Source organism: Helianthus annuus, chromosome 6 (assembly GCF_002127325.2).
Source record: "Helianthus annuus cultivar XRQ/B chromosome 6, HanXRQr2.0-SUNRISE, whole genome shotgun sequence".
NCBI classification, from domain to species: domain Eukaryota; kingdom Viridiplantae; phylum Streptophyta; class Magnoliopsida; order Asterales; family Asteraceae; genus Helianthus; species Helianthus annuus.
The window spans coordinates 70,013,389-70,040,536 of record NC_035438.2 but is presented as its reverse complement, the minus strand read 5'-3'; the positions used below and the strand labels follow the sequence as shown (position 1 = coordinate 70,040,536).

At 36.9% G+C, this 27,148-nt stretch overlaps 2 protein-coding genes across 4 annotated transcripts; both read right to left on the bottom strand.

Moving 5' to 3' along the window:
* Nucleotides 1–519: 519 nt before the first annotated feature.
* On the bottom strand, nt 520–5,710 carry LOC110865616 (uncharacterized protein At2g34160). Its single transcript, XM_022114934.2, has 5 exons — nt 5,453–5,710; nt 5,319–5,367; nt 1,640–1,702; nt 1,492–1,556; nt 520–816 (listed from the first exon to the last, which is right to left on the bottom strand). Exons 1-5 carry the CDS (start codon nt 5,570–5,572, stop codon nt 718–720), a joined length of 396 nt encoding a protein of 131 aa, XP_021970626.1. The 5' UTR covers nt 5,573–5,710; the 3' UTR covers nt 520–717.
* A 16,968-nt stretch (nt 5,711–22,678) lies between these two features.
* LOC110865615 (F-box/kelch-repeat protein At1g55270) lies at nt 22,679–25,154 on the bottom strand. Of its 3 annotated transcripts, none has more exons than XM_035974826.1 (4): nt 24,866–25,154; nt 24,472–24,558; nt 24,288–24,390; nt 22,679–24,046 (listed from the first exon to the last, which is right to left on the bottom strand). In XM_035974826.1, the coding sequence occupies exons 3-4, from the start codon at nt 24,312–24,314 to the stop codon at nt 22,805–22,807; spliced, it is 1,269 nt and encodes a 422-aa protein (XP_035830719.1). In that variant the 5' UTR covers nt 24,315–24,390; nt 24,472–24,558; nt 24,866–25,154; the 3' UTR covers nt 22,679–22,804. The 3 variants fall into 3 exon arrangements, with proteins under 3 accessions (XP_035830719.1, XP_021970625.1, XP_021970624.1); XM_022114933.2 differs by having other exon boundaries at nt 24,501–24,558; XM_022114932.2 differs by lacking the exon at nt 24,472–24,558 and having other exon boundaries at nt 24,866–25,153.
* Nucleotides 25,155–27,148: the final 1,994 nt, after the last annotated feature.

Below are 27,148 nucleotides of genomic sequence, written 5' to 3'. Positions count from 1 at the left end.
TTCCTAGCCGAACTTGAGAATAAAAAATTTCAAGTTTAAACCTTGTCTTGATATCGTTAATGATTTGTTTTTCTTGGTATATGCAAATACTATCTTTAAGAGTTTAAGTTGACCCTTGATTATATGGTTTGATGCTTCTTTGTTCGCTTGATGAGTGTGATTGCGCTCTTGAACACGTGCAGTGTATTTGAAAAGGCTCATTACTCCATGGCGAGAATATATACGCCACTCAAAATAGTTTGGAAACACAAGACGCCTTGAGGTAGTTCTACCTTGATTCGAAAACACTCCTCAGTACCTTTACCTAATACCAATGGCAACTCTGATTTATCTATGAAGTATTGCCATTAAGCAACAAGTTAATGATGAGTTATTGGCAATGGGTTGGGTAAACAATCACTAGCATTTCCATTTCCACAAATTGCATCTACCAAATGGGTGTAGGTAGAACTTCACAACTGATTACACCGACTTGCGGGTTTAAACAAATGGTTAATATTTAAAGGCAGGCGTAGGACACGTCCATAAGATGATAAAACTCCGATAAATTTAAAACCGATTATGCCGTCGTCTAAAAGACTCATCCAACAAACAACAGACCAAGTTGCAGGTTTCGGAAAACAACACAAAATTGAAATAGCAAACCGAATTACCGATTATGCCATCGTCTACTTTTTCTATCAAATTCCACACCAAACGGTAACGGTTTCAGACTCCTTAACTATGCTCTTCACCGTCTGCAAGCTCTCCCCTTTCTTCAGCAGCAGCAGCCATCAGTTCGTCAAATTTATCTGTTTTCCCCAGCAATATCTCGATCTAACCAACAATAACCGCATCAGCATCATCGTCATAGTTTAAATGTGCGGATCACAAATGAAACACTTTCTTTTAAGAAGATAAAGATTATTCCTTTCAACTTAAGTAGTCACATTGGCTTGGTATATACCATCAAGAAAGTTTGAATCGTAGTAATAAACGGAAGTTCTTGATCATTATGAGGTTAAAATATAGTGTTTTAAAGTTATTGCAGCAAAATATGAGTTTATATAAGAAAGAGTTAACTGCCATTTTTTGTCCCTGTGGTTTGTTCACTTTTGCTATTTCAGGCCAATTTTCAAAAAATGCACCAGTTTCCTCCCTGACATACTCGAAACGTGCCACTTCAGTCCAAAAAATAAAACCCAGTTAAGTCAGACAGGTTAAATGAAGGGTATTATTATCAATTCATAAAATAAGGTGGAAATGAAAGATATATGAATGACAATAATACCCTTCATTTAACCTGTCTGACTTAACTTGGTTTTAACTTTTGGACTGAAGTGGCATGTTTCAAGCATGTCAGGGAGGAAACTGGTGCATTTTTGAAAATTGTCCTCAAATGGCAAAAGTGAACAAACCACAGACGAAAATGGCAGTTAACTCTATAAGAAATAACAATCAAATCATGAGCAATTTATAAAACAGATACCACAATTGGATTTTTATTTTTACCTTGGCTTTTTGGATGGGGCGTCCTCTAGATTCATCTTTCATGTCAACAGTGGATGTCATAATCTCTACATGGTTTCAACCATCGTTAACACAGATAATACATGAACAGAGAAACTCGCAAATGAAAAAAAAAAAAAAAAACTCTTACTCTTCTCCACAGCAAATCCATTATTCTTGAGAATTTCTGCTATTGTGACAACTGTTGCAATGGCTGCAGGAACAATCACAGTAACTTGTTAATAGAACCTAGGTAATTAACATTCACATATCTATGAAATGCATTACTTGTGAGCCATTAAACTATAGTGTCAATGTTTAGTCAATTAACAAATTCTGAAATATTTTATGAATCTCAGTGGTCAATTAATATTTCCACATGTAAGCCCAACCCAATTTTAATTTGACCAGCTAACACACACACCCTCTAGTCCTACTCCTAAATCGACACCTTTGTCCAGTATAGACTTGAACCCTCAACCTCATGGAGAGGGACGCAGGTAATCCAAAAAGTAACAGAACTTGCGATTGATAGACTATAACAAGTTTTTTATCTCAGAAAAGTTGATTAGGCTACAAATAACATCCAACAGAACATTGATATGAAGATCTCAAGGCTCTATAACATATTACTGCAGGCTCTATATCATTTGGTGACTTAATTGGCTAATATACTTACTATCAACTTTAATATTTGGTTAGAGATGCAGTCACTAAAGCTGCAACAAAGATACTTGTAGTCCAAAGAAAATATACAAGATAGGAGATTGGTCATTGGTGGGTACTAGGCAGTTATAGCGGTCCAAAATCGAATAGCGGTCAAGGTCCGCTATATGATATATAGGTTATAGCGGTGGTATAGCGGTGATATAGCGGTGATTTTTATACTATGCATAATTTATGTATTTATATATATATATATATATATAGGGCCAGGATCATTTCAGAACCTTTAATTTTTTCAGAACTTACAGAACTCATGTTAACCATTGGATCATTTAATCAATGGCTCAAAAGGATAGTGTCATTTTTGTAATTAAATCTAAAAGTAGGTAGATTAAATAACAAAAGTGAGGGTATTATGGGGATTTTAACCTTAATTCTTAATCAACTTCTCCTATAATCACTCATTTTCTTTATCTTAAATCACGTTTTTGAGATTAATCCGAATCTCTTCATACCAATTCAAAATCTACCTAGAAATCCAGTTTATGCAAGTTATTATTTGTGAAATTAATGTTGAAGATTTGATGAATTAAAGATTTCCATGCTCGTAGCTTGTGTGAGTAGATTTTAAGTTTCAGCATATTAAAATGGTTTCATTGCAAGAAAAATGTAAATGGGTAAAAGAGATCAATACTTTGTTTGTTGTTATATTATATTTTTTATTTGTATTGTTCTTTCCGTTTTTCGGTTTATGGTTTCTTCATGACTTCCTTTATTTGCTTTTCTTAATTGTAGCAAAACTATTTACGATGTGAAAATATGCATATATGTATCGAGATATATGCACATATGTTAAAATACATGATCAATTTGAATTTCAAGCTAATGTTAAGCATCGAGATCTATACATAGATATAAATAGACAATCAACATAGAAAAATTAATGTTGAACATTTGATGATCATTTTGAAAGTTGAGTTTGAAGAAAATTATGAACAGATTGAATATTTACATATATGTAAATACTATATTTACACGTATGTTGAATGTGTACATATATGCAAATGTACATTCAGTTTGAAGAAATTGATAATTAATTTGAATAGTTACACCTATGTAAATATTATAGTAAAACATAGATAGAACATTTTTATATATGTAATATTGTAAATAGATATATAAGTAAATAAACAAAAATGGATGGTCATTATCAAAATTTACATATAAATAAATAAACGATCAATATAAAGGTTCGAATATTTACACATATGTAAAAAAAGTGACAATACATATTAAGTTTGATCCTTAATGGAGATCAGTGTCTTCAAGATATGTGTAGATCTGTAAAAGTTGACGGAATGAAAGATGATATAATTAAATAAATTGAGAAAAGGGGATGAAGAAAGAATTTATTAATTAATAATAGGAGAGAGACAATTTAGTTGATTATGATTATACCTTTTTAATTTATTTAAAACTTTTTAATATTAAAAATAATGATTGGTACAGATTAGTTCTGTTAGTTCTGAATAAAAATAGGTTCTACAAAGAACCCAACCCTATATATATATATATAAATATAAATATATCTTTGAAAAATATTAAAAACCTGTTGCAAATCTAACATAATGCAAGACACTAACACAATCAAACACCTACCTGCGTTACTGTGTTGACTGTTGAAGAGAACAAAATTCGAAACCAAGATGAACTGTGAGTAACAGACGAGGCACTAGCTTCCAGCGATTGAAAGATTTAGCTTCTATTTAGGTTTTATTTTGCATTTGGGCCTTTACCGCTATAATCCATGCTTTAACCGCTATATAGGTTGCCAAATAGCGGTATTTAGCGCCGCTGATAGCGGAACCGCTATTTGGACCGCTACACACCCTGAGGTCCGCTAACCGCTATTGACTGCATAGTGGGTAGTATTTGAATTTCTCATTCCCATTGTTTAGGCGAGTAAAGTTTCAATGAATATCCATAGTAAAGCATAGCTACTATTCTTAGGCTCTTCTTTCTATTGCATCTACTTAAACGATAAACATACATCAACATTCCATGAGAGATATGTGTAAGGGAAACTCAAGCACCCGCAAATGAAAAAAAAAAAAAAAAAAAAAAAAAAAACTGAATTTACTAACATTAAAACAAGTTTTTAACTCTCAAGCACAAACAATCATTCAATATCATATATTGTAAACGATGTACTAAAACGAGAGGGTTATTAAATCAAGTTACATCCATGAATTGTGTGTTTGTAGCATAAAGTTTCTGTTTGTTCATTTAACTTCAAATCTAGTAACTTTCTTACAAAGACATGAAGCACAAAGGTATATAGTTTAGATTGGTAAATCAGGATCGCAAAAATCCCTAAGCTCCTCTAATTCAACATCTCTTAAACAAGCGAAGGAGAACACTTTACCAGGTACGAAATGCAGAAGTTTACAAATTACAAGAGTTAGAATAATGCATGTCAATATTGCAGAACTTATTCCAAACCAATGTTGTCAAACGCCCCCTAGGTGCACGCCTAGGCACTCAGGCATAGCCCAGCGCACCAAATATGTTGCGCCCTGGAAGGTGAGCTTTCAGGCACTGCTTTAGGACATTTTTTGGCTAAAATCCGGCCAAAAATAGAACACCCCCCCCCCCCCACCCCCACAAATCAACCTAAATAAGCATGGAATCAACCTAGCCTAAACTAGCCTTAAACAAGCCTAAAACATGTCTAAAACCCCTAAAATGGTATCTATTAGCCTAGCTTTGCTTTTTTAACGCCTAGGCTCCGGGCTCCAAGTCGGCCTACGCGCCTTGGGCTTTTGACAACATAGATCTAAACAACTGATTAAAAAAGCTTCTAATGCAGAATATACGACCTTTCGCCAAACAACAATAAGGTTACACGCGTCTTCTTTACCCAAAAACGTACACCACAAAACAACACCATTCATCATGTGTTAAACAACAAACAAAACATACAATAACATTACAAATTCACAATTCACATTGACCAACCACAATACCATATATACATCCCTAACACAAAGAAGCAAATTTAACCAAACCCCAATACAAAAACCATCATATAAACAGCAAAATCAAATTATCCAACAAAAGTACATAAAATCTAACAACAAAAACAGAGTAATGAGAAAAAATACCCATCCCAAGGGCAGAAAGCTCCACTTCATCATGCTGTTGCATATACCTCTACAAATCAAACAAAACCCATCTCAAACAACATACAATTAACGTCCAAAATCATAAAACAGCATAACAAAAACCCCAGATTTACCTTGGCGAGATTAACGTAAAAGAAGAGGGGCTTTTTGGTGTTGGAGACCTGAATTCGATTCTTCTTGTGATTGTCACCGGTGATGTTAATGTTCTGAACTGCCTCCGTGATCTCTTCCATCTTGTTGGTTGATTTGATTGAACAGAGAGTGAATGAAGAACAAACCCTAGAAAAACAGAGAGAGACAGAGAGCTGTAAACTCGTACAATGGAGTCCTTGGATGAAGGGAAGTTTATGGTTTGTGTAATCTATTTTTAGTTTCCAATTTTGCCCTTGAAAATAATTTATTTATTTTTTGAGTAAATTGCAATTTGTGTCCCTAAAAAAAGGGTCCGATGTCAAGTTACTTCCTCACTTTGAAAATTTGTCAATTCCATCTTCAGATCTATTCCAACAATAATTTGTTCGAATTCAATTCGTATTCGATTAAAACCTACCCAATTGGATTCGAATTCGTATTCGAATAAAAAACCCGATTCTTATTCGATTAAAAACTCAAATTCGTATCGAATTCGAATAAATTCGGTTTGATTCAGTTTCTTTTAAAACATGTAAATAACTACTAGGCTATAGGGTGTGAGGGGTATGGTTGGGTCATCAATCGTCACGTATGACCATTAATGGTTTGCTACACCAACCCCTTATCTCATCCACCATGATTCTCATAGATTAAACCATGACAACCATGAGCCCCCTTCCCTTATTCAATATTTCCTTTCCTTTTCACAAAAATAATTTAAAATAAGATAATAGTGGTTTGAGTCATGAGCACACCCTTAGGGTAGTGGTTTTGGATGATGGATTAGAAGTAGATGACATTGCGCTGATGTGGAGGATCATGGTGATCATGACCACACCCTATAGCCTTGAAATGAAACATAAGTTTTAAAGCAGCTATAAAACATTCCAAATAAAGTACCATAAGTCTAACATTCAAAACGAGAATTCAGGAATAACCACTACAAGTTAATATTTTTAGGGTTAGAATCTACTGATAGATTTGCTACTTAGGTTTTAGTTATGCGCCATGTAGTGAGTTTGGTAATGGGTAATTTTAATACTTGGAATAAATTTTGAAAATAATTTATACTATAGCCCAATAAAAGTTATATATGTATTATATAAAAAATAATAAATAAAATGTATAATTTTATTCGAATTTCGAATCGAATCGAATTTGAAATTATAAATTCGTATTCGATTTATTTGACTCAAATTGAATCGAATTCGAATTCTTATAATCGAAACAAATTCCTGGTAATCGAATTTCGAATTTTTCGAATTCGAAACGAATTCTAAACACCCTTACCCTTCACTAGTTCAGGTTTTTGAAGAGTTTGAAACTTTTGCTTGATGGGTTCCGGAGTTAGGGCGGCAGAGGCGTTAGGATGGTAACGACAGTGTTAGGGTTGTGGTGGTATATGACGGCTGTGATGGTAGGTTTTGAAGATCTTGATTTCAGGATGATATAGAATTTGTATGTTGGGTTATGTAGATGATATAGAAATTAGGTTTAGGTATTGTTTTTTTTTTTATTTGTTCTTGTTCTTGTTCATGAACATCTTGAATGTAGATATTTAGGGTTTAGGTTCTTGAAATTTGCAAATTTGAAGATGAATTGTGATAATGATGTTTGAAGATGTTCTTGATTTTTTGGGTTTAGATGTTCTTGATGAATGATGATGAACCTGCTTTAAGTAGGTTTATTCTTTATTTTTTTTTTAATTTTAGTATAGTGAGATTATCAAAATGCCCTTTGACCTAACTATCAAACTAGCAGAATATTAAAGGAGGGACTCAGATTGTAGCGAGTTTCAAACAACCGGGACTTATCAAGCAAAATTTTCAAAATGGAGACGTGACTTGACACTGGGCCCTTTCTTCAGGGACGCAAATTGCAGTTTATTCTATTTTTAACAACTTAAATTGCATCAAATTCGCATTCGATTGGGCTCGAACCTAGTGAATTCGCCAATTAGACCCAACCCCACCCAAAAATATTAACGTGTGATGTGGATAAATGTTTCGGAATTATGAGAGGTAAAGATGCACAAATCGGGTATTTTTCGTAATCGGTTCCGATTATGGAACCGATTTCAGATTCTCATTTTAAGGGTTGGACTTAGTTCTGGATAGGGTTTGACCAAAAAACCATACCTAATGTGTCTGATTTCGGATAGGGTACGGTTCTTAAGAAACCAGGTATTAAAATACCCTATTTTCGAGTTTTTCTATACCCCATTTTAGAGTTTTTCTAATACCCTATTTTCAAGTTTTTTTAATACTATACTGTGTTTTATTACCCTATTTTCTAGTTTTTTTGTTTATTATTTTTAAATATGCATTGTATAATGTAAAAAAATATTGCACTAACATAAATACAAAAGATAGATATTAGACTCATGTATCGGGTATAACAGGGTATAATCGATTTCGGTTCCGTTTATTGTCCGGTTTCAGGTATTAATTGAGCATGATCGGTTCCGGTTTCGGTTCCAGGTATTGAGATCAAAATGCATACTCTATCTATACCCTACAAGTATGGTCGGTTTCGGTTTCGGGTACAGGATACACGGGTATTAAGAAAATTGGTTTCGAGTACTATTTTTTGTGCACCTCTAATGAGAAGTACTTAAACATTTGTACGTGATGCTAGGAAGTTGTTGGGATTGAACCCTATCAGAGGAACATATAATTAAAGCCAAAACTGGATCAGAGCAGTGGATCCAAAATAAGCAGAAGTTATGTTTTCATTCTCTCCCCTTGAAAGTGGTTTCAACATCTGATGACCTCCATCCACTGATCCTTTACAACATCTACTGATTACAACTACTAACCAAGTTAAAGGCTGTTAAAGACTAAAGCCCTGCTGATCAATCTACTGCTATGGGTCAAGCACTGCTGAAGTTATCAAGTACTGCTGGAGTCACAACAGTGGAAGGATAAAGCAGTAGTTTAGCTTTTATTATGTAATGTATTATAAAACAGTTGTTAGCATAGCAGTGTTTGTATTAGATCAGTTGTTAGAGTTTGTTAGGAGGTTAGATGTCACTTTCATGGTGAGGTCAGCCAAGATGCTTCAGTGGTTTGGGCGTGCCTATAAATAGAACAGTACCCTGTACTGTTCTGTTAGCTCTTCACCACTTTTCTTCCTGTACGAACAATCACAATGAGCTCATGCTGAGGGGGAGTTTGTTACATGCATGTATTGTAATAGTTATTGAAATAAATTCAATCATTCGGTTCTTTGTTGAAAATGTGTGTTGAAAGCAATTCTCCTGTTTGATTGTGTGCAAAGTTTGTTTCCATTTATATTCCGCTGCATTACTTGTTCATCTTTCATCTTAAATCAAACATAAAACACAATCAATCCAAACTCAGATCCTAACAATTGGTATCAGAGCTCGGACAGTCAAATTTGATTTAACAATCATTTTGACATAAATAGTTCAGCTCACAATCGTTGATACTGATAGTGTCGTTTCGTTGAAAAACAGAGCAAGGTTTAATCACCATCAAAAGTTGATTAATCAGTGCATGTAAAACAACCAGGATGACGTCACAATCACAAGATGATAAGAATAACATCGGTTCACTTTTCAAACCATCCATGCTTAAACGTAATGAATACAACATCTGGGAGAGAAGGATGGGTCACATCCTTGCTCAACAGAATACTGGATGTTGGAGATCTGTTGTTTTTGGACCACATGTTCCCATGGTGCCAAGTGCTGAGGATACAAAGAAGTTCGAACCTAAAAAACCTGAAAACTATACTGAAATTGATTTTCAAAAGTTCGAACTTGATGCCAAAGCATTTAGCATCATTGCATCTGCATTACCCAATGAAATTTATGCTGGGCTGTTACACTGTAACAGTGCCAAGGAATTATGGGATGCACTTAAGGAACAATTTGGGGGAACTGAAGAAGTAATTGAAAATAACAGGGAAATTCTGAATCAACAGTATGAAACCTTTTGTCATATTAAGGGTGAATCATTGACTCAACAGTTTGAGCAATTCAGTTGTGTTATTAGTGAGCTAAGGCTTGTCAAGGTTGTATTTGCTAATTCTACACAAAATAGCAGGTTCCTTAGATCACTACCTGAAAAATGGGATATAATTGCTTTTGTAACTAGAAACTCTGTTGAGTTCAAAGATCTGACCCTGACCCAACTTCATGGTAGACTCCTGACCTATGAAAGGGAGTTAAACCAGAAAAAGAAGTTGCAAGAGTTTGGTAAAGTTGCCGATGATTATTCATTTGGCAGCACAGCTCTTTTTGTCAGGAAGAATCTGGTAGCAGTAGTAAGGATCAGAATTATGATCATTTTATTGATATAACTGCTGGTGGAAACTTTAATAACTCTGATTCTCACTCTGCAAATTGTGCTTTTACTGCTAATTGTGAAAACCAGATGTCAGATAACTTGAGCTTTGAACTAAATGACTTACAGCACTTTGATCCAACTGATCTTGAAGAAATGGACATTTTGCATCAGTTGGCTTTGCTTAGTGTAAGAACAAGCAAATTTTATAAAAGGGCAGGGAGAAAATTCTCAGGGTTACATGGGAATTTAAAAGTGGGGTTGGATAAATCTAAGATCAAGGCTAGGGAATGTAGGAGTCAAACCACTGGTCCAATTGTTACTCATCCCAGCTCAAACCCTAGGCCACAAAATCAAAGCACCGTGCACTATTCACATTATACCCCTGCTGCCCATGTAAACACTGCTCATTATGCAAACCCTGTTCCTGTGCATTATGTTCAAACCACTGTCCCTCGAATTCAGTATGTCCAGGCTCCTGTACCTCAGGTACAAGTGCAATCAGTTGCACCACAACAAGTTGCACCACCGGCAGTGGTTCAACCAGATCAGCAAAGCTTTTTCACTCAAGGTTTTGTTGACTGGAGCAGCTTACCTGATGAGCTAGGTGATGAAAATTTTGCACTCTATGCTACTAATGATGCTTCTAATGATGAATTTTGTCTTATGGCATTAGAGTCAGTACCAAAAGAGCTGGATGCTGAAAAAGAGCAAACAAGTGCTGAAACAGTGGATGAAGTTGCTGAAGCAGTGGTTACTGCTGTTGCTGGTGAACTACTGCTGGAAGAAAGTTTAGAACCCCTGATTGAACCACTTAATGACCCCTGGTCCAAAGAAGAAGAAGAGAAGAAGCATGGTGTGAAGGAAGAGAAGGTGATTGATGAGGAAGAGCATACTTGTGATTGTGCCATGATGGCTGCAGCTAAGGTATCATCTCAGGTTCTTGAAAATATGTGTTCAGACAAATGCATAATAGCATTTGCTAACATTAAAGAGGTGAATGAAAACCTTAGGGATAGAGTATTGAATGATGAAGTCAAATTTGAAAAGTCTTTAAAAGAACTTAAAAACAAATTGGCTGAAAAGGATAAAGAAATCTGCAGTCTCAAAGAAGAGCAGAGCATAACCAAGAATCAACTTCAAACTATGATAGAAAAATATCAAGTTTGCAAAAAGGATTTGGAATCCACCCAAGTCACTTGTGAGAAATGGGTGGAGTCTTGCAAAGGTTATGAGGTCATGCTTGAAAAACAGATCAAAAGCAATGTGAAATTTGGTGTTGGTTTTAGAAAACATGATGAAATTGAAAACAATGCTTTAAAAGAATCTATTCAATCCACTGTTGAAGTTATTCCCTCAAACAAGGATGGCCAATAGGTTAAAATAACTGACAAACTTGGTAACAAAATAACTCTGGAAAGATCTGTGGGGTCCTCAACTTTTGAGGAAATTGAGAAATACCAATTTAAACCCACATGGTCTGATGAGTGTGGCATCCTTGACAACTTCAAACCAATGGATTTCATAACCACTGATGGTGTAAAAGCTCCCAAGGCAAAAGTCATTCCTCTCAAAGATATCCCAATAGTGGTTCAAAACTCTGTTGCTAAGGAATCTGAAAAGAGGAAGAAAAGGGAAAAGATCAAAAACCTGTTTTGTGATTTCTATGCAAAGAAGAATCATCTAACAAAAGATTGTTTTCATCTAAAAGCATATGATCGTGTAATTGAATCTGCTGAGAGCTGCACCATCTATGGTAAAACAAACCACAAAACTCAAGAATGTATCTCAAAAACTTTGATGTAAAAAAGAATGAGTACACTGCAAAACACATCCTTGAGCTCATCAACATCATCTGTCAAATTCACCAAAAATCAACCATTGTTTGTGCCAGTTCAAACAGCTGTCACAAAACAGCTGAACCAAACATCTGTCAAAAGAAATTTTCAGGTGACTGATGCACCCCCTGCAAATCAATACAGAAGAGGTAAGGGACAACCATCATACCAAAGGATCCCACATGTTTATGAGGTTTACAAAAGGCCTTCTAAACCAAGAGTGAACATGTATCCTTTTGGTTATCAGCAGGTGATTGGTCAAGACCCCCAACAGTGGTTAGAGACAAACATTCCCAAAAATGTTCAAACCCCTGAGCTAACCACTGTCCATCCACCTGAACTCATCCCAGACACTGTTGAGACTCCATCCAAAGCCTTATTGGCTTTGGAGGCCCTAATGAACTAATCCTTTTACTTCATATGCAAGGAGCTTCTGCATGCTTAGATAGCCTTTAGTATGTAGATAGTGGAGGCTCCAGGCACATGACAGGATGTAAAGCCCTACTCAAAGATTTCAAAATCCATGGAGGGGGTGATATGTCCTTTGGTAATAATAGTAAAGGAAAGTTCTGGGGTCTGGTAATGTAAAATTTGAAAATGTCAATCTGATAGACAATCTAAAATTCAACCTCCTGAGTGTCTCACAAATGAGTGATAAGGGCTATAGCTCATTCTTCACAAAGGATTGTTGTAGGATTGTTGGACCAGAAATGGTTGAAAAGATTGAAGCAATAATAAAAACTGGAAAAACCAAACTTGTTGCTTAAAGAAGTGGTAATGTTTACGTAGTTGATATGTCAAAAGAGAGCCCCCGAACTGATGCATGTCTGTTCTCAGCTGCCTCAAACAAAGAGACAGGATTATGGCACAGCAGACTGGGGCACACAAATCTCAAGACAATCACTGTCATCTCAAAACAGGGGTTAGTAAGAGGTTTACCTCAAAAACTGTTCACCTGTCCTGAGCATTGTGTTTCCTGCCTAAAAGGAAAACAACATAAAAGCTCATACAAATCAATTGATGAGTCCAAGACAACCAAATGTTTGCAAATGCTTCATATGGATTTGTTTGGCCCAGTTAAAGTCATGAATCTCAAGAAAAAGAGATATTGTTTAGTTATTGTTGATGACTTTTCTAGGTTTACATGGACTTACTTTTTACACTCAAAAGATGAGACTGCATGTATTCTGCAAGACTTTGTGAAACAGGTTGAAAAGCAGTTTGACCTTCCAGTGAAAATCTTTAGGAGTGACAATGGCACAGAGTTCAGAAATAAGGAGCTAGATGATTTCTGTGTGTCAAAAGGAATTGTAAGGCAGTACAGCATTCCTAGAACACCAGAACAAAATGGGGTTGTGGAAAGGAAGAACAGAACATTGATAGAGGCTGCCAGAACCATGTTTGCAGATTCAGGTTTGCCATTAACTTGTTGGGCAGAAGTAGTAAACACTGCTTGCTATGTCCAAACTAGAGTTTTAATCAACCCTAGGCATCAAAAGACTGCCTATGAACTGCTGTATAAAATAAAGCCATTAATTTCATATTTCAAAGTTTTTGGCTGCCCATGCTTCATTTTAAACTTAAAAGATTCTATCTCATAGTTTGCAGCCAAAATTGATTGTGGTTATCATCTGGGATACTCAACCACTGCTAAGGCCTACAAAGTGTTTAACACAAGGACTAAGACAGTGGAAGAGACTTTGAATGTTAAGTTCAATGAACTTTCATCAATGAAAATCCCAGCAAATCCTGCAGATTTATTTGATCTTGATAAATTCACATTTGAAAGTGTTGTTGTCAAGTCTAACAATGCAGGTCCATCAGAAAATTCATCTTCAGACTATGGATATGAAATCATCATTCCACAACAAAAGTCTGCATCAAGTGGAAGAGCAGCAGATGTTCAAAACAACTGTCAAAGTTCAACCACTGCTACCTCAACAGTTGTTGTCCAAAGTAGCCCATCAATTCCTGCTTCCACATCATCAAACACTGTTGACAAAAGTCCTCAAACAGTGGATAAAAGTCAGTATGTGTCCACACCATTACCTCCTATTCCACCACCTTTTGAAGCCACTGTTGGATCATCAAAGTCACCAGCAGTGGTTAGCTCAGATGATTCACATCTGTAGCCTTCCCCACTTAATGCCATTGTTCCATACCAAGGAGATCTTATCTTCTTGAAATCTCATCCACCTGCCAAATCATTGGCAACATCAATGAAGGGGTGCTCACAAGAAGTCAATCCCAAAACATTTATCTTTTTGCTGGTTTCTTATCTCTCCATCAGCCAGTCAAGTACCAAGAGGCATTAAAAGACAACAACTGGGTAGAAGCCATGCAAGAGGAGCTCCAACAGTTTAGAAGACAACAAGTTTGGGAGCTTGTACCATTGCCAGAGGGTGTAAGTACTATTGGCACAAAATGGGTCTTCAAAAATAAAACTGATGAAAGGAGTATTGTTGTCAAGAATAAAGCCAGACTTGTGGTTCAAGGGTTCAGACAGGAAGAGGGCATTGACTATGATGAAACATTTACCCCTGTAGCAAGACTTGAAGCTATCAGATTATTCCTGGCCTTTGCTGTCAACCACAACATCAAGGTGTATCAAATAGATATCAAATGTGCATTCCTCTATGGTAAGATTCAAGAAGAGGTATATGTATGTCAACCTCTAGGCTTTGAGGATCCATTTAATCCAAATCATGTCTACAAGCTAAATAAAGCTTTGTATGGCTTGAAACAAGCACCAAGGGTCTGGTATTAAACTCTTTCCACCTTTTTACTTTCCATTGGTTTCACAAGAGGTAAAATAAATAAAACACTGTTTCTAAAATGGAGAGGAAAAGATTTGATGATTGTCCAAATTTATGTGGATGACATCATTTTTGGAAGCACATGTAACAAAATGTGTGAAGAGTTTAGAAAACTCATGACAGCTGAGTTTGAAATGAGTGCAATGGGTGAACTCCAGTGCTTTCTTAGTCTCCAGGTAAGGCAACTGCAAAATGGCACTTTTATCCATCAAGGCAAATATGCCAAAGAACTTTTGAAGAAATTTGAGATGGATGATTGTAAGCCATGCAGAACACCCATTGCAACAAATAAAATAGTCATGTCTGATGAAAAGGATGATTTGGTAGATTAAACTTTATATAGACGCATGATTGGGTCTTTATTGTACCTAACTGCATCTAGGCCAGACATCATGTTTGCAACATGTGTTGTGCTAGATCCCAATCAGCCCCTAGAAAGTCAAACCTTATTGCTGTAAAAAGGATATTCAGATACCTAAAAGGTGCTCCCACACTTGGTATCTGGTATCCAGCTGGTGGTAAAATTGAGCTTTCAGGTTTCTCAGATAGTGACTTTGCTGGATGTGACAAGACAAGGAAGTCCACTTCAGGAGGGTGCCAATTCCTAGGCAGTTGCTTAGTGTCTTGGCAAAGCAAAAAGCAAGCAGCTGTTTCCACATCCACTGCTGGGGCAGAGTATATAGCTGCTACAAGCTGTACAGCCCAACTGCTTTGGCTTCAAAATCAGTTGCTGGGTTTTGGTATCACTGCCCTAAAGACTCCTCTCATGTTGGACAGTCAGGCAGCAGAAAATATTATCAAAAATCCAGTTTCCCATTCAACCACCAAACACATTGATATCAGACATCACTTTGTGAAGGACTGCTATGAAAAAGGTTTGATTTCTCTGTACCATGTTCCAACTAAAGATCAGCTGGCAGATGTGCTAACCAAAGCATTAGACACATCCACCTTTGAAAGCTTGATCTCTAGGATTGGCATGCTAAACATGGAATAACAGGTAAAATCCTGTTTTTCTATGAATAAAAGGATTAAAATGTTTTCAGAAAATCAAAAATCCATCCTTAAAAATAGCTACAAATGAATTTTTCATTAAATCCTTAAAAGTCTGCCATAACCATTGTTTTGTTCAAACATCTATCCTGCTTAAAAAATCTGTCCACTGCTGAAAATCAACCCCTGTTCTCTCATTTCCTTGATAAGCACTGTTGTCTAAAATCAGTGTTTGTTTTTATCCACTGATATGCTATCTACTGATAGTAAAAATCACCCACTGCTTTCATTGTTACCGTTACAACCACTGATCTTGTTCCATCAGTGGTTTTCATAAAAACACTTGTCCTTCATTTCATCAGGGGTTGGCACGTGGACAGTACATAGCGGTCAGATCTTTTGTAACTGCTGCCACGTCAGCATTCACTTTTTCCTTTATAAAACCCTTCTCAACATCCCCAAACAGGGTTTTACTGTCAAATCGAATTCACAAAAATTTCCTTTCTCAAAGCAGTTATCATCCATCTCTCCTAAATCATTCATCGTTCTTCTTCTTCGTCTTCACCATGACAAAATCAAAGTCTTCTTCATCTGCAAAATCCACTTCAAAATCAACTTCCAAAAAGGCCAATCAAATGGCTACCACACCCATTGAAATCCCATACAAAGCTCCCCACAACTATCTGGGTCTCCTCACAAAACCCGATACCATCGATATCTACGATTCCATCATTGACACTATGTCATCTTCAAAGTACAAAACTTTGTTGACAACAGATGCTCCGATTTATCTGAAAACCCAGAGAGAATTTTGGAAAAATGCTACTCTTGAAACTCAAGGAGAAGGCATCATAGCCATCAATTCCTCCCTAATGGGTAAAATAGTCAAAATCACACCACAATCCATTTCAGAGGTATTCAAACTTAATGATTAGCAAGGTAAAAATCTTTTCCCTAAAAACGAATATCTAACTGATTTTCTTGAAAGGGGGTATGCAGAACAAATGAAGAGGGATACCTTACAAAAAGGTAACTTTCCTCCTGCAACAAGATTTTTATTCCATACCCTCTTGATGTGTGTTTCAAATAAAACAACTGTTTTTAATGAAATACCATTAAAGATTCAATACCTGGGATATGCTATTTTACAAAATGAAAATTTTAACTATTCCCAGGAAATCTTTGATGACTTGGTTAAAAATGTTTCTGCAAAATCCTTCTTATTATTTCCAAGATTTCTAAGTTATTATTTTCAAAAGAAATTTGGTAAGGATGATGCTCATGTGATCCAACAAGGTGACAATTGTCAAATAAACAGCTTAACAACTGAAACTTTTACAAGACTTTCAACACATTGCAAAACAAAAGCAGAGGTGCCGGAGCAGAATTTAGCAGCTACCATTGCTCCTCATGTATCTGCTGCTGAGCCCACTGCTCTAGATGATCACAGCAGCAAAACAACTGCTGTGAAAACCACACCTAAAATCACCAAAAAGCCAAGACAAAAGAAAACACAAAAGCCCCCCAAACCTACAAAAACGACAACTCTGGAAGATGAGATCCCAGAGCAACTGCCAGTGACAACACAAAAGTCACAAGAAACCACTACTGCTACTTCCTCACAGCAGTTGGTAGAAAGATCTCAACCCATGTCTGAAACTCATCCTGCTTCTTCTCAAAAAGAACAGGTTGTAACAATAGGGACACCATAATATGATGCTCTGGAATCACTTGCTTCCATCATCCACAACCCACAGCCCGGGGCCAATTCACTTTCTACACCTAACCTCACCTCCACAATTCCTCCACAAACAAAAATATTGTTGGATGCTCTTGATTTGAACCGGGCACAAACCAGTCCTTCTCACTCACCCGTCAATGAGAACATACCTCAACAAGTGACTGGGTCTGATGTTTCAGTCATTGCTAACCCACCAACAACGCCTGAGGAGGTTACACCCCTTGAGTTACAAGTAACTCTTGGTGGTAGTTCAAGTGAAGCAGCCACTACAAGTGCTGAACCCACTGGTTTGCATTTGGACAGTGGTTACATCAATAAGACTTCCTTGAAGGCAATTTCTTCTATGGGAACACTTGTGTATCCAGTCTTCACTGGTTCACTAAAAAGTGTCTCTCAATTTGAAGGAAGAAGTCCCCAGTCCCAAGACAAAGGGGCATCAGTGGATGATTTCTAGAGTACACTCCCTGAGTCAACCACTGTTACAACCATTGTAAGTGGGAAATCAGATGATCCCATTAAGTTGGGTGATGGTTTAATGTACTGAGAATTGACGGATATAATTGACAAACTGGATACATCTATTGCAGAAATCAAAGACTTGCTGCAACAGGTGTTGAAAGTTCAAAAGGTACCATCCACTACTGCACCAACTCCAACAGCTGCTCCATCATCTACTCCTTCAGCAAATGAGCTGTGGAGTTTGTTTCAACCACTGCTCCAACAACAAAGAGAATTAGCTGATCAGCAGCATGAGATTCAAATCCAAAAGTTCAGAAATCTCATGGAGTCAAGGTTTAAAGATACCCAAGCTGATTTCAAGGCTATAAAGGCCCACATACTTAACACCACTGACACTGCTCCTCCCACTGTTATCTTTGTGGATAAACCACCACCAGATAATGCCAAAAAGGGGGAGAAAATCAAGCAGTGGAAGAAGAAGGGATATGAAGATGGCCTGTACATTGAGCCACAAAAAGACAGTATGCTCAAAGACATCCCTTTGCCAGATGGGTCCAAAAAGATTGATGTTACCACTAATGCCATTGTTGATGCAATAGCAGAGTTGAAAAGGGATAGAAAGGCTAAGGATAAAGCCAAGTGGGAACAGGAGAAAATAGCATTTATGGAGCTGAATGAGCAGGGTATTTCTGAGCCAAAGGATGTTAAAAATCCTGAGCCAAAAAGAAAGAATTCCACTAGAAAAGTGAGAGAACCCAAATACACACCATCCAGACCCACAAAGCAAACTCCTAAACCTACCAAAAATCTCACACATCAATCTTCCACCCAAACAGCTGCTGTAACACCTACTGTATCAACAACTGTTGGTACTTTAGTGGTTTCAGCAGTTGTTAAACCAAAAACCACCAATTCAACCACAACAACTGCTCCCATTTCAACCACTGCCCCACCAAAACTACCATCACCACCATCACCTCCTGCCAAAAAGCAGAAGACAGCTGAGGACACATCATCAGTTGTAATGGCAATAGTGGTTGAAACACCAGTTATTTCAACAACTGTTAGTCAGCAACCTCCCACTTCAATCACTTCCACTACAATAACTACTACTCAAATCACCACCACTGAACCACCCAAAACATCATCAGCCTCTCCTCAACCTAAAAGGAGAAGGTTAATTCTGAAAGATGATGATCCTTCACCACCACCAACATCTTCACAATCTTTGTCACTTGTTACTATACTTGACCCTGTTCCTCTCTCTTCAGCCCAAGTTCAAAAGCCAATCACTGACATTACTCCTGCAGGTGTCCAATATCCTCTAGAGCTTATGGCTGTCAGAGAAGAAATCAAATCCTTCTACTTTGAGGATGACCCTGCTAAAAGGATTTGCAATCTGTTGAAGGATATCCCAGGCCTAACAACATTGAAAAATACTTGAAAGTTAAGGCACAATAGGCAGAGGATATCTCCAAGAAAAATTCCCAAGGAAAGTCTTACAAAGAAATTCAAAGGCATTATCAATTTCTGCTCACACAAGTCAGATCTTTGGAGCAGTTTGCAAAGAATGTATGTCAGCAAATATCAGAAAGAGCAGATGAATCCCTAAGAAAGGACTACATTGATAATATCATGACTTGCAAGACATATAAGGGAGAAAAATACATGTACAAAGAATGGACCATTCCTGAGCTGGAAAGTGAAACAGCCAGGATACAAGAAATGATCAAGAAAAAGGTAAAGCAAACTCCACCTGATTGGGCAAAATACAAAAAGAATGTACCTGATAAGGCACTTGAGCTGAAGAGAATGAAAGAGGAATTAGTCACTGCTGATTTTGGGTCTAAAAATCAAGTGTCAAGGTGGAAAGAAGACAAAGTCAGGGCCACTTACAAAAAGTTGGAGGAACTAAGGAAGAAAGATCCAAGGATTCCACAAAAACCTGACTATCTTGAAGCAGAGGTTTCAACAAGACCACAAAAGCTGCAAATCAGAAGAGCCATTGCTCCAGCTGGTGCCTTTCTTCATCAAAGAAGAAGGCAAAAACAGATGGATGCAGAAACAGCAGAAGAAATAGCTGCTGGTAATGAAGTGATAAAGATGGTTTACAAACAGATGATGGCTGATATTCCTGAACTTGCTCAAGCTCAAAGCACTGCTCAGTCAATCATCACCAGGCCAGCATCTCCAAACTCCTCATCTAATAAAAATCTCACAAGAAACCCACCAGACTCAAAGGTGCTAAAGTGGAAAACTGACAAACAGACCCATTTACTGACTGTGATCAAGTTTAGTGGAGAAGTGAAGAAATTTTCAAGGGAACAAGCACTTGGCCTGAGTGTTGAAGATCTGCAGGATCTCCTTGATCTTTCACTTTGCAGGGATGAAGATGATACAGATGCCTTAGATTTTGAGTTACAACTCAAAGGGCAAATAAGGGAACTGTTGATGAGGCAATAAAGTTCCACAATAATGAAGGGTTTTGGCATTATCTATTCCAGGGGAGATTGTTGGGATTGAATCCTATCAGAGGAACAGATAATTAAAGCCAAAACTGGATCAGAGCAGTGGATCCAAAATAAGCAGAAGTTATGTTTTCATTCTCTCCCCTTGAAAGTGGTTTCAACATCTGATGACCTCCATCCACTGATCCTTTACAACATCTGCTGATTACAACTACTAACCAAGTTAAAGGTTGTTAAAGACTAAAGCCCTGCTGATCAATCTACTGCTATGGGTCAAGCACTACTGAAGTTATCAAGTACTGCTGGAGTCACAACAGTGGAAGGATAAAGCAGTAGTTTAGCTTTTATTATGTCATGTACTATAAAACAGTTGTTAGCATAGCAGTGTTTGTATTAGATCAGTTGTTAGAATTTGTTAGGAGGTTAGATGTCACTTTCATGGTGACATCAGCTAAGATGCTTCAGTGGTTTGGGCGTGCCTATAAATAGAACAGTATCCTGTACTGTTCTATTAGCTCTTCACCACTTTTCTTCCTGTATGAACAATCACTGTGAGCTCAGGCCGAGGGGGAGTTTGTTACATGCATACATTGTAATCGTTATTGAAATAAATTCAATCATTCGGTTCTTTGTTGAAAATGTGTGTTGAAAGCAATTCTCCTGTTTGATTGGGTGCAAAGTTTGTTTCCATTTATATTCCGCTGCATTACTTGTTCATCTTTCATCTTAAATCAAACATAAAACACATCAATCCAAGCTCAGATCCTAACAGAAGTTTTAAAGTTATTTAATTGTGTTGTATAGTTAGTTAAAACAACGGATATGGTTAAAAAAAGTTTTTATTTAGATGTAGGGTTGTGTATCATGTCAAATCCGGTTTAAATGTGAAAAAAAAGTTTCTTATGAGCGAGCGTCGAGCTAGCAGCTAGTGATTTGAACAACTCTACTATTTACTGTGTCATCTGGTTTAAATTTGTATAGAAAGACAGCGAGTCAGTGACAATGTTGGATCTAAAGTTTTTATATCCTAAAAAACAGCCGCATTTCATATAATAATACTCTTGATGAATGACAATGTTGTAGCCAATAGTGAGGCTAAGATTGTGGCCGATGATGCGATGAGCAGACTGTAGAGAACGATGACAGTGAAAGCGGGAGACAATTGACTTAGGGTGAGACCGGTAGACAATAAAGTGATGGGCAAACTTTCCGAGTGAAAGATTTAACGGCTTAGAGCGAGCGTCGAGCTGTTTGGACAACCCTAATTGTTTTCTATATAAATAACAATTTCTAGTTGTAGTCATTTAGGTGTGAAATTCACCAAATCTGACTTAAATATAACCACTAAATAATATATAATGTCAATTTTCATAACTTGATAACTAATGATTTTTAACATAAGCTATAATAGTTGTATAAAGTGTAAGGTCTACCCACACATTATTATTTATGAAAAAACCATATTTGTTAAATAAAAGGCATTATGGGTCATCCTACCCTACCCTACCTTTTCTAATTTGTACCTAAAGTTATATGTTTGACCCACTACCCAACCAGTTAATTTTGTCACCTGTCTATATAACTTGAGATCCCTTTGTATTGAAATATTGCAAACTGAAAGAAACATGGCTTAATTAAACAAAGCTAAATAAATCTAAATAGAGAAGAAACGTGACAAAAGGGTCGAAAGTCATTAAAAGCACATTCTACTTTATCACTTTATTAAACAAAGTTAGAATATTGTAAAAATATTTTGTCATTTTGCTTAAGTAACACATCGATTATAGGTTTCAAGTATTTTCATGGTCCTCTTGAAGTCTTATCGGACATTCAAAAATAGTCAAGAACGGGCATCTATCCTATGTTGTGAAAACACTACCCAAAATAGACCCAAAAGTAGTCGTTTTATAGGTTGTGAACCATCACTACGTTTTAGTAAACGACATTACTTCATGCAAGAGCGTGTAAATTTGACAATAAAATTCATCATTATCATCATACTCGGTAAATCCCACTAATAACACATTTAAAGTAGAGAGACTGCTTCTAATGAGACACCCCGGCTCGAAATTTGACAATATAGTTGCAAGTCCTAAACATTAAAAAGTGATTATTCCAATTTGAAATTGTAAGAGTCAATCATTAGTTTCAAAACAAAAATCCAAGCAATATAGTTACAAGTCCCAAACAGTTGAAGACTTGCTCCTTTGTTCTTTTCCTAATGGCTTTTTTATATGATTGTTGCAACAACTAAAACTTTACACCATAGATTTTAGAAACAGATCATAGAGTTAAAAGAGGACTTCACATAGGGAACAATGTGCTCTGACCCAGGGATCCCCTCTTGTCAGATCTGACAATTTCGACCACGAGTCAGTTTGAAATAATGTTTTACCTTTAACGGGTCAAACAGAAAACTCGTCACACCAACTGTAACGCACTCAACCACATAAATCTTTCCCCCGAAGATTTAGATTATCATTATTATAAAAATAACAAAAAAAGTGTTTACGGGTTGACCCAAACCGAAAAGCAGGTACTTTGTTGCATCAAAGTACAAATCACTACAAACACTAGGTGTCTATGAGAAAAAACCCTCCTGCCCAATATAATCATTCAAAAACAAAAATAAATAAATAAATAAAATACATTCAAACTGTGTGTCTATGAGTTCAAACATCTAAACAACCTACACCATTGTTGATCTATCATGCTTGAAGCACTTGACAATGAACAATATGGCTCTTAAGATGGTTCCGTCCCGCCAAGCTCGACCACAAACTCGACACCAAAGTCTTCAACTGCCCTTTTCCGGCTAGCGTCTCCCACAAATGCTCGGCTGCACCGTCTTTTCCAACATTCACCAAAGATATACTCATATTGTTTCTTATAATACAAAGTTTCCCGTTTAACGGTACCAATGCCGCAGCCTCAAAACCCTTCGAGTTCCCCATATGCATCTTGCTGTCAATATGCTTACTCCAAGAATCGGTTTCCTCATCGTAAACCCTAACTTTACACCCGTCTTTACACTCCAAAGCGTAAAGTTTCCCGTCTACGCAAGTGCTCGGGCTTCTCCAACCCGAAACCATCCCGTCATGAACCGGGGTCCATACATTCGTTTCCGGTTCGTACATTTCACTAACCACTTGTCTATGTGGCCCGAGCCCCTTCAAGAACCACTTTCCTTCATAAACCACCCCTATAAACGGCACCATAGCGGTACTCATATCCGAAACAAAACACCAGCGGTTCTTATTCGGGTCGTAAACCTCCACCGACCTTAGGGACCGTTGCGCGCCTTCATTCTCACCACCCGCTACATACAAACAATTGTTTATAACACACGACCCGAAGAAATGTCGTCTCCTAAGCATATCAGGAGCGCGGTGCCATTTATTAGTCCGCGCACTATAATACACCACTCGTCTCATCGGACCTTTTACGGGATCTTTACCACCAAATATATACAAGTGACACCCGCTCAGAACCGCACACCCGAACCCTAAGGCTTCTGAGTATTCTTTGGGCACGGGTGGCAGCGGTTGCCAGAGGTGGTTCAACGGGTCGAACCCATGCCACGTCATCTTTCGGTTTTTGTCTCTTTTCATAACGTACACCCATTCTTCAGCCATTTGTATGTTTTTTCGAAGAGAATAGAAGTAGTTTCCGGCCAAGAGACGGTACCATCTTTTGCAAACTAAACGGAGCTTGCGGTGCTCGATTCGTGGGACCCGTGTCAAACATGCAATGGCGAGGTCGTCGGGCAGCCCTGGCAGGAGAGGGGATTGGTTACGGGTTCTGTCACGGGGCGGTTTTTGTCTGGTGGGGTGAATTGATGGTTTGATGTCGGGTTGTAAACAGAGTTTTGAACCGGGAACGAATCTTTTTGCTCCGGCAACGGTTTTTAGACCGGCATCTACTCTACACAAGCAAGCTGTTGTATCGACCTACAATCAAATCAAAACAACACTTTCCTATCATATCAAATCCCTCAATCCTTCACTTATTTAGAACTAAAGTATAGAGGTTCCTATCATATCAAATCCCTCAATCCTTCATTATAATCAACAAGATTTAAAGGGAAACAGATGATCAACAAGATTATCTTGGGAGGTAAAAGTTTATATACATAATAAATAATCAAGAACTTAATTTTCCCAAAATTAAAAATAAAAATCAACAACTTACCAAAGGAGGTTGAATCCCTCTATCCATTCTTGAAATTCACTAGCTATGAACAGATTTTATGCTTAATCATCTTCAATGGCAGCATCAAAACAAATTCTTGATTCTACCAGAAAGATACAGTTGATCAGAAATGCATTTTCAAATGAACCCAGATTCAAGATTAAAGATTTAGAATTTAACTTACGAACTGAAAGATTATAAAAAAATACATGCCTCAAGTAGAGATTCAAATGCTGAAGATGTCAAGATTATAAGTCTGTATGGTAAGCATCTACAATTTGAATTTGAAAGCCAACTTATGAAAAACAAAGTGAAAAGCACTCAAAAGGCAAAAACTTTAAATAGTCAATAAAGATGATGAAAACGCATAAACTCAAATTCAGATCTCCAAATGGTCAATACAAACCCTAGAATTTAAAATCCCATGAAGCAAAATCAAAGAAATCAAAAACCCAACAAGCAAAATCCAAAAAATAAAAAACCCACAAATTAAATTTAAAAAAAAAAACTAAATTAACTACCCAAATGCAAGACAGCAAGAAATGAGGAAAAAAAGAAAGGAAAAGAAAAGCCATTACCTTTACTGATTTCTCACCAATAAAGTCCTGAGTGGAGAAGAGGGCCCCCAAAGAAACAAGCAGAAGAATGTGTTTCAGGATGAACACAACACTAAATCATGAAGTGAAATCAGGAGTGCAAATGGAGGATGATGATGGTGTGGCCTACCAAATTTAAATTTGGAGAATCAGTCAGCAGTTGTGAGAAAGTTGCAGACTTGTTTGGTGTGAGAATCAGTCTTTAGCGTAAAGAGAGATTTGTAGGGCTGTGTTTGAAGTGGAAGATACCAATCAGACATAGACATATATGGTTGTTCAAGACCCGGGTCAACCTTTGTTCGTGTTTGACTCGTTTATAAACACAGTCGAGAGCCGATTGACTCGTTTATCAAACAAAGCTGAAAATCAAAAGAGTATTTTTTGAGTAGTAAATTTCATGGTGTTTGGATAACTCTATTATCTAGTGTGTCATCTGGTTTAAATTTGTAGAGAGATAATGACAATGTTAAATTTTTATACCTTAAGAAGCAACCATATTTCATATAATATTATTTTTTACAAATGACAATGTCATGGTCAATGATGAGGTTGAGGCTGTGGTCAATGAGCAAACTATAGGAGACAATCGTTTGAAGATGAGAGCGGGAGACAATGAAGCAATGGACAAGGTGAAAGACTATCGCTTGACGGCTTAGGGTTTTACTTTTATATTTAATATTAATTTTTTTATTGAACTGGTTTTGGTAAAATATGTATAAATGTAATTGCGTATTTGTATATAATGGGTCAAAATCCGATATAGTTGTATATATAAAACTATAAATATAATATATATTTGTGTGCGTATATAATAATTTATAAAAATAATTTGAGCCGAGCCAAGCCAAGCTCACCTTTGCTCGTGCTTGGTTCGTTTTACAAACCAAACCAAGCCGAAAATTGAACGGGCATTTTCTGTAAAAATTAGGTTCATTTTTTTTTATAAAATATAATTACAAAATATATAATAATGAGACTCTCGTTCTCCGTAGGAAATATCATAGTACAATACCGGTTGCAATAACTAAACTAAAAGAATATAAAATATAATTTTATATACCAATCTTGATTCAAGCCGCATCTCTGGTGGGTCTTTCACGCGCATTTGATAGCATCCTAGAGTCGAGTATTCATCATCTTAAGTCTTGAAAATACTCATTGACTGCAACAAAGAGCACACTAAAACGTTGACGATTTTGGTTGAGGCACGTGTTCAACACGCTTCCCTTAAAACAGATTTCGCGCCTCTACTAAAGACGACGCGTCTGTTTCCTAGGGTACAACAGCCAAAGCAGTATGTACTGCCGAAGATGGCTCACGCGCCCGAGGTTACATCGGGTAATTGTAGTGTTTGAACTTATGGAACAAATAAGGATGTGATGGTGGTGGAAAACAAGTATAGAGTACTCCTCTCTCTAGTTGGTCTTCAAGTGTTCATCCTTTTTCTAGTATTATTCATGTATCAAGCAATACCATATTCTTATATAACAAAAAGAAGCCCATGGCTTACTGATTGTACAAGAGTTAAGGATTAGTGAAAGGTTTCACTTAATTAGTCACTTAATTAGAGACTTAAAAACTCTAATAAAACTAATCAAATGTCATCAAGAAGCTCTACTTAAGAGTTTCTCTTTTATTCACCAATGAAGATTCTAATTAATATTTATAATTTCATTAAAGTATAAATATATTAAATATCAATTCACCAAATTTCCAACAATCCCCCACATGAATGGAAATCGTTCAAAACACATAAAATTTCCAATGGAACCTTGACAGTTGAGTTTTGCATACGATAGGTAGGTGCTACCCTTTGAACCTTCGCTCATGAAATGCACTTAGCCCACTAGCTCTGAGTAGACATCGATGTCTTTGAACTCGTCTGCCGTTTTTGTAGACGACAATACAATTCACACAAGACTCTCCTTAGTCGGGTCATCTCCTCATAGTTGTGTCCAATAATGGTCGTGGAACACTTTCCTAGTTCTGCGAGAGATCTAGGAATTGTGCCCTCAATTCCATGCGAAGCGACCTCACTTCTCTCGAACATAGGTGATTCTCCTTAGATCATTAAAAGCATTGTGGTTATCGTGATTTATCCAAATCATTTACCACATATTATGCTTAGCCTCACTCTTTCTCACTGAATATCATAGGAATAGACTAGGACGTATTTAAAAACCCCTTTATAATTTGGGGGTATGTATAACCATATATACTAGCTTATGCAAATCATTTATGCCCCCACAGTGACCACCCTTAGGC

What these genes read in the sequence shown, in the direction of transcription:
- LOC110865616 (XM_022114934.2), bottom strand. Translation starts at nt 5,572, where the DNA reads ATGGAAGAGATCACGGAGGCAGTTCAGAACATTAACATCACCGGTGAC. An exon ending in GCTTTCTGCCCTTGGGATGG is followed by an intron (nt 1,703 to 5,318) that starts GTATTTTTTCTC and finishes TTGTTCCTGCAG; the next exon opens with CCATTGCAACAGTTGTCACA. An exon ending in TGGATTTGCTGTGGAGAAGA is followed by an intron (nt 1,557 to 1,639) that starts GTAAGAGTTTTT and finishes GAAACCATGTAG; the next exon opens with AGATTATGACATCCACTGTT.
- LOC110865615 (XM_035974826.1), bottom strand. Translation starts at nt 24,314, where the DNA reads ATGGATAGAGGGATTCAACCTCCTTTG. An exon ending in GAGGGATTCAACCTCCTTTG is followed by an intron (nt 24,047 to 24,287) that starts GTAAGTTGTTGA and finishes ATTTGATTGTAG; the next exon opens with GTCGATACAACAGCTTGCTT.